The sequence below is a fragment of the Schistocerca nitens genome, chromosome 4 (assembly GCF_023898315.1).
Source record: "Schistocerca nitens isolate TAMUIC-IGC-003100 chromosome 4, iqSchNite1.1, whole genome shotgun sequence".
NCBI classification, from domain to species: Eukaryota; Metazoa; Arthropoda; class Insecta; order Orthoptera; family Acrididae; genus Schistocerca; species Schistocerca nitens.
Window position 1 is genome coordinate 262,360,944 of NC_064617.1, and position 12,071 is coordinate 262,373,014.

General features: G+C 39.2%; 1 protein-coding gene across 1 annotated transcript in view; it reads left to right on the plus strand.

The window, feature by feature from the left end:
* The window catches only part of LOC126252241 (intermembrane lipid transfer protein VPS13B), a 199,787-nt gene that overhangs the window by 39,264 nt on the left and 148,452 nt on the right, over positions 1 to 12,071 (plus strand). Inside the window, exons 6-8 of the mRNA XM_049953114.1 lie at positions 2,854 to 2,957; positions 4,030 to 4,291; positions 9,513 to 9,709. Of these exons, the coding sequence (XP_049809071.1) occupies positions 2,854 to 2,957; positions 4,030 to 4,291; positions 9,513 to 9,709 (563 nt within the window). The remainder of the gene's footprint in view (positions 1 to 2,853; positions 2,958 to 4,029; positions 4,292 to 9,512; positions 9,710 to 12,071) is intronic.

Genomic DNA, 12,071 nt, shown 5'->3' on the forward strand with positions numbered 1-12,071 from the left:
TGTATACCTCACTGACAGTGAAACTAAACAGTGGAAAGTCTAGGGTGGAATATCCTTTCCGTAATTGTAGATGGCGAAACTCATATTTTGATAGTGGTTGTTCTGTTTCAAAACATGTTGTCTCTACCAGTCAGGATGACAATTTAAATGAAAAGTGGTACTACTTTATAAGTAATAAGCAACTTTTTTATGTTTTAATATAACTATTACTAGAATGATTGACAGTAAGTTGTCATTATAATACACACACATACTGATGTTATTTGCAATAAACAGAAGTCTTCAGGAATTTCCTAGTTGTATTCTCAAAGAAGTGATGATCATTATAGTGGAGGTCATGAGAATTCCTAGGAGCTTGAATGAATGTTAGCTTGCTTTAATGGAGCACACTTATGCAGGAAAAAGCTATTTGTTACTTCATTTCTTGTGCTATTCTTAAAATATGTTCACTGTGTAAAATTTATGCATTACCTTGATTGTCGGAAAAAATGACAATTGTGAAGAATAAATTGAGTCTTTGTGGTTTCTTGCAAGTGATTATAAACTGTTACATGACTACATTGGTGCACTTTCATTATTGTACAAAATTATGCATTAATAAGAACAATTATCACTCAATTATCAGTTCCAGAAATGAAATGAGTAGAACAGTAACAATATTTCACTGTAAACATTTCATTTCAGTTGCTTTTTATTGTAATCATTATTGTGTGTACCTGTAGCACAGTTGTTAGATATTAAACTACTAATGAGAGATCGCAGATTACAGTCCCTGGTTGGTCTGTACCAACAGTAAGTGAAGAATGTTAAGTCACTCTTGTGGTTTAGATTAAAAATTATGCTATAGCTCTTTCTGTAACAGAACAAAAAAATACAAGTGCATACATGCCCACAAGATCAAGCACTGTGGTGTCCAGACAAGCCATTGATCTTAATTTGCTTTATTTGATTATGGATCATGCTACATAGAGCTCAAACACTTGAACCTCGTCAGCGGGAAAGTGAATTTTCCAGTGACTACAGTTTTGATGCAAGTGACGTTACTTGTGATAGAATCAGGGCTGCTGATAGTGAATTGAATTCTTGGGCTATATTTCCTTGTATATGTTTCACTTTTTCCTTCTTCATCACTTTTGTGGATTGCTCCAAAGGTTTTACCACATGTCTATTTTCTTTTCTTTTTTTTAAAAAAACTGTACTGTTTTCCTTTTCAGAATTTACCCCGCTCTGATCTCTGCCTTCCTTCAACATAAATGTCATTATGCTGTCTTTTGAAGTATGTTATCTTCTGTGCCCACTTGGCTAGCCATGCGGTCTAATGTGCTGCTTCCCAAGCGTGAAGGTGTGCCGGTCTCTGGTACGAATCCGCATGGCGGACTAGTGTCGAGGTCCAGTGTGCCGGCCAGCCTGTGAATGGTTTTTAAGGCGGTTTTCCATCTGCCTCCAAGAATGCGGACTGGTTCACCATCTTCTGTCTCAGTAACACTGTGTCGGCAATTGCTGCGCAAACACTATCTCCACGTATGCACACATCATAATTACTCTACTGTGCAAACATTTGGGGTACACTCGTCTGGTATGAGACATTCACGCGGCAGGTGGGGGGTCCACTGAAGGCCGAACCACAGTGGGGTGGCAGTGGGGGTGGGTGGACTGCTGTAGCCTGTTGTGGGATTGTGAACCACTGAGGGCTACAGCAGGGCGAAGCCTCTCTGTCGTTTCTAGGTCCCCGGTTCAATACACACAATGTTATCTTCTAGTATCTTGCTCTGTATCATTATGTGATAGAATCCAGTGCCTAAATGTTTACATTTTGTATCTTGAGTTTGTTGTTGTTGTTGTTGTTGTTGTTGTTGTTGTGGTCTTCAGTCCTGAGACTGGTTTGATGCAGCTCTCCATGCTACTCTATCCTGTGCAAGCTTCTTCATCTCCCAGTACCTACTGCAGCCTACATCCTTCTGAATCTGCTTAGTGTATTCATCTCTTGGTCTCCCTCTACGATTTTTACCCTCCACGCTGCCCTCCAATACTAAATTGGTGATCCCTCGATGTCTCAGAACATGTCCTACCAACCGATCCCTTCTTCTAGTCAAGTTGTGCCACAAGCTCCTCTTCTCCCCAATTCTATTCAATACCTCCTCATTAGTTATGTGATCTACCCATCTAATCTTCAGCATTCTTCTGAGTTGCTATACTGAAAGTGTGTGTCTGCTAGTATGACAACATATTGCTTCTAACCTTCCTCCTTATTTTGTATGCATTCTTAAAACTGTCAACAGTTATCATTTTCAATTTAAACACCAAACATGTGCAGTGGGGCTCTTTTTGTTGTATTGCTAGTAGTAGTAGTGGTGGTGGTAGTAGTAGCAGTAGTAGTAGTAGCAGTAGTAGTGAATGCTGTATTGCAGTCAGACATTGATGTTAAGAATAAGTAAGTGAATAGTTATGTCCAGTCCAGTAATGAGAGCTAAAACTTGTACTCTCAGTTTTTTTGACCATGTGTTCCCCTGTTTGGTACAGAAGAACATTCAGTAGGACATTTCAGGCTCTCCCATTGCCTTTATATATGTCTTTTTGAGGTTATGTCTGATTGTGCAATGTTGATAATGATAAATCACATGCTGTTCCACTTATGTTCTGGAGCCAGATGTGAACACACAATTTCTCCTCTTATAAAGAGATGGCAGACAATGTCACTATTATGAGTATTCCTTGTGGTTTCAGTTATCACTATAGATCCCTTTCAACATCCATGACACTTATCTACATACAAGGGAATAGAAATATGGCCACATTGGAATACGAGAAAGTGTTAATTGTGCAGTGAACCATTTGTTGATTTATTTGTTCCAGATGTTTCATCTGTGGATGTTACACTCAGAAAAGTAGTTTCTCTGACCGACCTCACAATATGCCTTGATAAGAGAAATGCTTCAGGGAAGATTGAAATGTACCAGGTAATGACATTACTATACTATACTATTCTATACTGTTATTACTATTCTTTATGAAACAACCTTGTAAATGATTTAATATTTGTTAGTACAAAATATGTGGAACTCTTAACTTCAGTGCTAGAAACAATGTAACTTTACAACAGAAAAGTAATCTTTGTATTGTATTGTTTTAATTACTATAGGAAAGTTTCATGGTAAAGAAATGGTTCATGGTAGAACTGATAGGGAAATGATTTCCAACAAAAAATGCTGTCAAAGTGTAACTGTACATAAAACTACAAAATACACATGTAATAGATAGAGTAGAAGGCATACAAATGTGTTGAACAAACACATGTGCAACATGCATATTGGACAATGTAGTATATCTGAATGTATATTTTACATATTTTAAAACATATATTAATGAAAAACAAGTAACTTCAAATGATGTGAATGAACCTGTCAGAGCTTTTTTTTTCTCCTAGTATTTTATGTAAGATTTTTGATTTTAAAAGCATGAGTCCCAATAAAACGTGTTGCAATGCCATGAATATCTGATCTTTCATGTCTCAGTCCTTTCCAAGCCCTCATCTTCAGTTCCACATCCAAATTGTGTTTTACGTGACTAATCAAAAATTCAATCTCCTGCACCCATTCTCTGCAGTGGAAATATTTGTCTGCCATCCATACTGATGACCAAAACTGACCAAATGTCCATATCAGAACTTGCCTTATCCAACTAATAACTCCATTCTAATTTTGAGCCTTGCTCAACTTCCAGTTGTTGTCATTCATAAATTTCTCATATCTAACCCCACCCCCCTGCCCACACACATGCGCACAATGTAAAAAGCTTCAATCTCTTGCATTGCAACAGAATGAACTATTTCATGTTTTAAAAGGCAGAGATTCAATTTTATATTTTTTATCTTTTGTGAGCTGTGCTGTATTTGTTCCATCTTCAGCAACTGGTAGATAAATGTTGGTTTTCTGTCCCAAATAATGTTGAAATTATATTTTGTTGACAGTAATTCATATTTTTTGTATTAACTAAGTAATAACTTGTGTGTGTATTATTGATAATGTTCAGGAGCCTTTGCTGTATCGATGTTCCCTGGATATTCGACTGCTTTGCAGTTATCTGTCACCTAAATCAAAACGAGCCAAGGTGACACGAATTGATGTGCATTGTGGCCGCATGGATTTCAGTTTGACAGAACAACAAGTGCCAATGTTGATGCGTTTAGTGCTATTACTTCGTGCACTTCATAGTAGAGAGTTGCAGAGGAGCATGCGCAAGGACAGCAGTACTGGAAGTCATCCGATCGTTGAGGACACAGATCAGGATCTAGGTTAGTAGTAAACTCGATGCTTCAATGTTATTTATAACATATGAAACAGGGAAAATGATATGATTAATACTCAGTTGGGTTAAACAAGTAACATTACCAATACTGTGACAGCATTCACTGAGCTGACAAAAGTATGGCATAACGATATGCACATATGCAGATGGTGGTAGTATTGCATGGACAGGGTATAAAAGGCCAATGCATTGGCAGAGCTGCCATTTGTACTCAAGTGTTTCATCTGAAAAGGTCTCCAATGTGATTATGTTTGCACAATGGGAATTAACAGACTTTGAATGGGTAATGGTAGTGGGAGCTAGATGCATGGGGCATTCCATTTTGGAAAATATTAAGGAATTCAGTATTCTGTGATCCACAGTGTCAAGAGTGTGCTGAGAATATCAAATTTCTGGCATTACATCACATCATGAACAAAGCAGTGGCCAACGGCCTTGACAGAGTGTTGTGAAATGTGGCATTAATGAACTGTGGCAGCAGACAACCATCGCGAGTGCCTTTGCTAACAGTATGACATCATCTGCAGCATCTCTGCTGGGCTCGTGACCGTATCAGTTGGACCCTAGCTGACTGGAAAACCATGGCCTGGTCAGATGAGTCCCGATATCAGTTGGTAAGAGCTGATGGTAGGGTTTGAGTGTGGTACAAATCGCGAAGCCATGGATTCAAGTTGTCAACAAGGCACTGTGCAAGCTGTTGGTGGCTCCATGATGGTGTGGGCTGTGTTTACATGGAGCAGACTGGGTCCTCTGGATCCCTGGCTACTTAGGAACCATTTGCAGCCATCCATATACATCATGCTCCCAAACAGTGATGGAATTTTTGTGAATGACAATGCACCATATCATTGGGCCACAAGTGTTTGTGATTGGTTTAAAGAACCTTCTGGACACTTTGAGCTTTGGCTTGGCCACCCAGATTGCCAGACATGAATCCTATCGAACACTTATGGGACATAAATGAGAGGTCAGTTCATGCACAAAATCCTGCACTGGCAACACTTTCACAATTGTGGACAGCTATAGCAGCAGTGTGGCTGGCTCAATATTTTTGTGGGGGACCGCCAACAACTTGTTGAGTCCATGCTAGGTCGAGTTGCTGCACTACACCGGGCAAAAGGAGGTCCAACATGATATTAGGAGGTATCCCCCGACTTTTGTCACCTCACTGTACAGTTTACAAGTAGTCTGACAATAAAGAAAAGTTAATAGAAGCCAAACAGAGAAAGAAAAAGGAATAAAATGTCATGTTGGTGATAAGTATCAAGAGTGACATGTATAAGGCAGCTCTTAAGATGTGTTTGAATGTTCTATTCTTAGTGAAGAATAATAGGTCTCAGAGGAAGATAGTCTCATTAAACCTCTTCATTAAACAAATTAATTGCTGAAATATTAAATTATGGAAATATCAGTAAGGGAAATGGAATGTTAGGAAACACTTTGTGTTACATTTTTGTGTTGCTCTGCCTCACATCTTTACATGACAGTGTGTTTGTTGTTACATTTACTCTTCTTAGATTATGGTTCACATTTGGAAAACTGCACTAGAGTACTAGAAGAAACAAAGTTTCATCTCCAGGCAGAATTTTGTTCCAAGCAAGATGTTGTCCTACATAAGAGAAGTAGTCATGAAATTTAAATGATCGGTTCAAAAAGGGTTATTTGCAAGTTTGTCTGCAATTCTGGTACATGTTGAAATCCAGGAAGCAAAACAAAGTGGCACAGCCTTTTTACAAAAGTATAGATAGACTGTGCTACTTTGTTCAAGGTCTTCTAAAGATGTGCCATGGTACTGTGGTGTGAGGATTTCACTTGGTGCCAGAACTGCAGAGATGTACCTGGAAATAAAGCAAAAATTAATTGCTTAACTCTGTTTTTTTAAGTGGTAATTTAATCTTTATGATTACCTCTCTTATGTATCTGTTTATGGTATCACACTTTTTTAACAGTTCAATATTAGTAGTAGTAGTAGTAATAATAATAATAATAATAATAATAATAATAATATGGGCATCCTTTACACCAGATTTTATAACATTTCTTATTATTATTTTAAATTTGTGAAGAATGGTGTACTTAGAGATGTTTTTATCATTTAATGGTACCCCATGAATATGCCATGAGTGTAAGAATGAGTGACTTACTTAGATACTTTATTAGATAGATAAAAAATCTATTCACCAAGTGATGGCAGAACACACACATAAAAGACTGTTGTAATTGGCAAGTTTTTGGAGTCAGCGGCTCAATCTTCATGCAGAAGGGTTGACGAGGAAGGAAGAAGGGCGAAGGAAAAGGACTGGAGAGGTCTAGCAAAAGGGTTAGCTTTCAGGAAAGTCACCCAGAACCACAGGTCAGGGGAGACTTACCGTACGGGATGAAAAGGAAAGACTGATTCACCACTGGCTGCAAAAGCTTGCCAATTGCAACAGTCTTTTATATGTATGTTCTGCTGCCACTTGGTGAGTAGATTTTTTATCTATCCAATTAAATAATTTTGTTAGTAATTGATTGTTTTCATTATTATTTGATTACTTTCATATACCATGGATTGTGTTCTCTGTATCTCAACATAATGTGATTTGCGTCAAACTGATTGACAAAAATAATATATTTCTGCAAGGGAAATATGGCTTTGTGCTGGTTTGAATGAATGGTTACAAGGTTACAAATCACTGTGTGTGTGTGTGTGTGTGTGTGTGTGTGTGTGTGTGTGTGTGTCCGTGTCCTCCTAATACACATAAATAAAATGGAGTAGAAGGATTTGCCAAGTAAAGAGATTTCAATTTCTTTTAAATATGTTCTTATTGTCCATCAGCATTTTAAAATCCCAAGGGAGTGGCTGTACATATTTATTTGACTGTTTCTGGTTAAGTATCACACTAAGCCATGAATAATGAAGGTCAGTTTTATTACTGGTGTTATATTTATAACAATCGTGGTTTCATTCCTGAATGGTTATTACGAAGTGACTTCATAAGGGACTACTGTACTGCGAAACTGTTGTTAATGATGGATAGTTATCTATAGGAGGCTGAGGATGAATGGTATATAAAAATTCTTGTTACGTGTTATTATGAAGTAAGTATCTCATGTCTAAGAATAAAAATTCCCCATATTAATCCATTCTACATTCATGATTGGAAATATGGAAAGCAAACTAATTTTCCCTCATTTGGATCAAGAAACTGGTTAATAACATGTAGAGCAGGAATTGCCTAAATGATGATGATAATGATGATGATGATGATTGTATTAAGGATAAATGTGCCTTTCTTCTCGTTCCTTGAAATTTGGGAAACAGGAGGGAGTTACTAGCAGAAATGACCCTTTGTGGATGGATTGTGAGTTCTGCCTGAATAGTTCACTTGGTAAGAGTAATGCCTGCAAATGTGCAGGCTCCGGCTTTGAGTCCCAGTTCAGCATTCAGTTTTAATCTATCATGAAGTTTAAAAAAAAAATGATGTGTATATGCAGACTGAAGCAACAAATGAAAGTTTGTACCAAGGCCAAAATTCGAACCCAGATGTTTTGCACATGTGCTAATCACTATGCCACCCTGTCACAGTGGCATTGTCCAACTGCACCGTCTACCCTAGCATGCCTTCTTCCTCAATCCAAATTCCCATTCATGACTTTGCTCACTTGGTATGCCCCCTAAACTTGAACATCGTGGTGCATGGAAATGTGGATTGAGGAGATAGGACTGCTGGGGTAGTTTGCATAATTGTACAAAGCCACTGTGCCAGGGTGACATAGTTTTTAGCCCATCTGCCTAGTGAGCAAGAGACCCAGGCTAGAATCCCCACCTTGGTACAAGTTTTCATTTGCGCTTCAGTCTGCGTGCATTCATCATAGATGTTTGATACCTGAAAGGGTCTGTGGAACCATATACTTTCGCCACTGTGTTCCACCTGATATCATTTAACTTTCTTCCAAACTCTATTATGCTGCTAGATGAAATTTGAAAAATGAGAATTTAAAACTAGAAGAGAGATTGTAAGCAGGTCAGTGTTTAGTGGAAAGTCATAAATGAGCCAAAAGAGGTGAACACTAAGTAGAGTCCAATTGTAAAGAGGAATAATCAAATAAATGAAATGAGTAGGTAAGGCAAGGTAAACAAACAATAAAAGAAAGAAGAATAACAAGAGTGAAAAAATTACTGTATATTGAGGCGAGATTGGTGGTGAAATGCAAGCTCATATTCTGAGGAACGAGTGTTGAGGAAGGGGAGTCCCGGTGGTATATGTGCTAAACAGGCATCAGGCTCACAACTGTTGTGTTGAAGGGTGTTCACCCTATTTATTTTCTCCACATACTGTCTTGATTAGCTTTAACTGCTGCTAACTTCCAGCCCTCCAAACAATTTTTGCAACTGATCAGATGCTACACTACAAACAGACAAAAGTGTATTGTGGCAATACATGATTACATGTTGCAGATTTCACTCAGCATCCAAATAGTTGTGATCTTAGTGCCAAATTTACTACACGTGCCATCTATTTTTTCCTCTAGAACATCACAGATGAGGGGTTGCTCTGAGGCACTTTAAGCCTTTTCGTATACCCTTAAGATTCCCACCATTTCCAGCTGTTTCCCCCTTTCACTGGTAGGAGCCCCTGATTCTAATAAATAGCAATTTTACAGCTATCTACATGTTTCCATGTTTCCATATGCAGATTTTATTACAAAAAGGATAGATTGCTACTCACCACACAGTGGAGATGCAGTCCCAGATAGGCACAACAAAGTTTTCGGCCAAAAATTCTTCTTTCTAATCACAACATGCATGCGCATATCCATGCAAATGCAACTGACACACATATGACCACTGTATCTGGCTGCCAAGGCTAGACACCATAATGGATGAGGCTGAAGGGATAATAGTTGGGCTAGACTAGACTAGAGCAGACTGTCCTCAGAAGTCAGAACAGTGGTCATGTGTGTGTGAGTTGCGTTTGTGTGAATGTATGTGTGCACATGTTATCTAATTCAGAAGAAGGCCTTTTGATCAAAAGCGTTCTGGTCTAACAGCCTTTTTGCTATGTCTCTCCGTGACTCAACATCTCCGCTATACAGTGAATAGCAATCTATCCTTTTCATAATATTGTCATTATTCCCCCTGGATTTTTCTTTGTTTTGATATGCTATTGGTTGTGCTGCAGATTTTTCTTTGCTGATAATACTAATTTAGAATATATTTCTAGATGGTGATGAAGATGATAATGGAGGTGATGATGAAGAAAAAGCAGAAGAATCTTGGGCTGGCTGGGCTTTGAGCTTTGTTCCTTCACTATATCCAGCACACGGAACAGAGGAGTGGGAAAATGACCAGTACATTCCAGTACCTGGTCCTACAATGCACGCTGGTTTTTATATGGAACAGGCTTCAATTTCGTTGAAGGTACTGTGCAATCTGCATCTGCATCTGTTCTCTGCAAGCTACATTATGGTTTGTGACAGAAGGTATTTTGCATACCAGTAAGTCAAATGAAAACCTTAAATTTGAAATAACAAATCGAAATTTCACGCCATCATCCTTTAAGTTGGTAAGCGTGCTACAAACAGCGTGCAGAATGGCCTATAGGTGGCAGCATAGTGCAGATGCACACATACCGCCGCAGTATCAGTATAAAGATGGCTGCCCCACTTGCGACCTGCACCAGGGAAGAACAGCGTTCTGTTATTCGGTTTTTGCGTAGTGAAGGTGTGAACCTATTGAAATTCATCGATGAATGAAGGTTCAGTACATGCATGTTTGTCACAGCAGCAAGTCTACGAATGGAGTAGGAAGTTCGCAATTGGTATGACTTCAGTGGAAGATGCTCCTCGTCCAGGTCAGGCACAACGAGTTTTGCCTCCACAGAACATGGAAGCAGTTGAAGCCATAGTGAAGGAAAACTGCCGAGTGACACTGAATGACATTGCAGCATGTTTACAGATTAGTCATGGGTCAGCACACCATGTTGTGCATGATGTGCTCCAGTTTCACAAAGTGTCTGCAAGATGGGTTCCACGACAGCTGACTCCTGAAATGAGAGAACCACGTGTTGATGCTTGTGAAGAACTTCCTTGGCACTTTGAACGAGAAGGTGATGGCTTCCTTGCAAGAATCGTTGCTGGGGACGAAACCTGGGTTCACTTCCACCAACCGGAAACAAAGAGAGGGAGCAAAGAATGGCGCCATTCCTCATCACCAAAAGCAAAGAAGTTTTGAACAGAACCATCGGCAGGGAAGGTTATGTTGACTCTTGGGACGAAAAAGGGGTCATTTTGGAGCATTACCTGCCTAGAGGGACCACTGTCACCAGTGCATCATACACAGATCCCCTAAAAAATCATCTGCGACCTGCAATCAAATCAAAGTGACCTGGATTGCTGTCAGCAGGTGTCCTTTTGCAACATGACAGTGCAAGGCCCCACATGCCCGTACAACAGTTGCAACAATCACAGACCTGTATTTTGAGTGTCTTCCTCATCCACCACACTCACCAGACCTTGCCCCAAGTGATTTCCATATATTTGGACTACTCAGAGACGCAACGGGAGGAAAGAAATTCCGTACTGATGAAGAGGTACGCCATGCAGTGCATGAGTGGTTGCACAGACTATCAAAAGACTTTTTTTTTCTAAAGGAATTTATGCACTTTGTAAGTGCTGGAGGACTTGCATTGAGCTTGGGGGGGGAGATTATGTTGAAAAGTAATACAGCTTTGGACCACTTATGCACGATAAATAATATTTTAAAAAATATTTAAGGTTTTCATTTGACTCACCCTCATAATAAGAACCTTAACTCTTTGTGGAATATGATTTCTCAGAATTGTAATCATTAACCTCGTTTTAATGCCCAATGCCTCTCTTGTAGTGACAACTGGAGTTGAATGAGGATTTCCATGAGCCACTTGCCTGACTAGATGAACCCATGGCATAACGTCCCACTGTTGTACATGCACTCAGTGCAATCCCTGGGAATGAAGGTTGCAGTAAGATTGACCAAGTTTGCAAGCAGCTAATCAGCTAGACGGATAAGTCTGAAGGGGTAAAAATTGGGTGCAGGACAGTCAGTTTAGAGAAACTCCAGTTTGGACAAATCTCAGACCTGGATGTTGCTTCCATCCTTTCTCTGCCATTAGATTCTTAGCTGTCCGTATCTCCTCTGAGGGCACGTTTTTCCTCTAAATTATAATCAGATCCAGTATGTTCAGAACTTTTGCTCTGATAAACCTTAAACCTGTTCGTACATCTCTTTGTCCAAATTCCCCACACCAAGCTCTCTTATTCCAGAACAGTATGGTTAGCCAGTGCCACATTGTAGCTAGTTGGATGGACCACCACAATCACAGTGAAGGAATGTCTAGACCACTTACTGGACCAAGCAGTAGACTACGTTTATGGTGATACAGGTGCAGTTGAGTTACTTTAGTTAAGCAGCAGCTGTGTGCTATGAATTAGTGGAATGCCTCTCTTGTAGTGACAACTGGAGTTTTTAAACATACTAAGCCTTATGGGAAGTAAAGTTCTGTTAGTTCGGAAGAGAAAGAAGAGAGAAGCCAGAAAGCTCACAGCACTTCATTATTGCCCATTTCTTGGATATGAGGCTGCAGTTGCTATACTTTATGTATTATGATTGTTTGCATTCATCCAATTTAATAATACTTGATACAGTTCAGCTGTACATTTCGAGAGACTGCTCTCATAATCAGGGTGTTGACACTCAGTTTATGGCATGCACAAAATAAAATAAAATAAAATAAAAAGCTTAT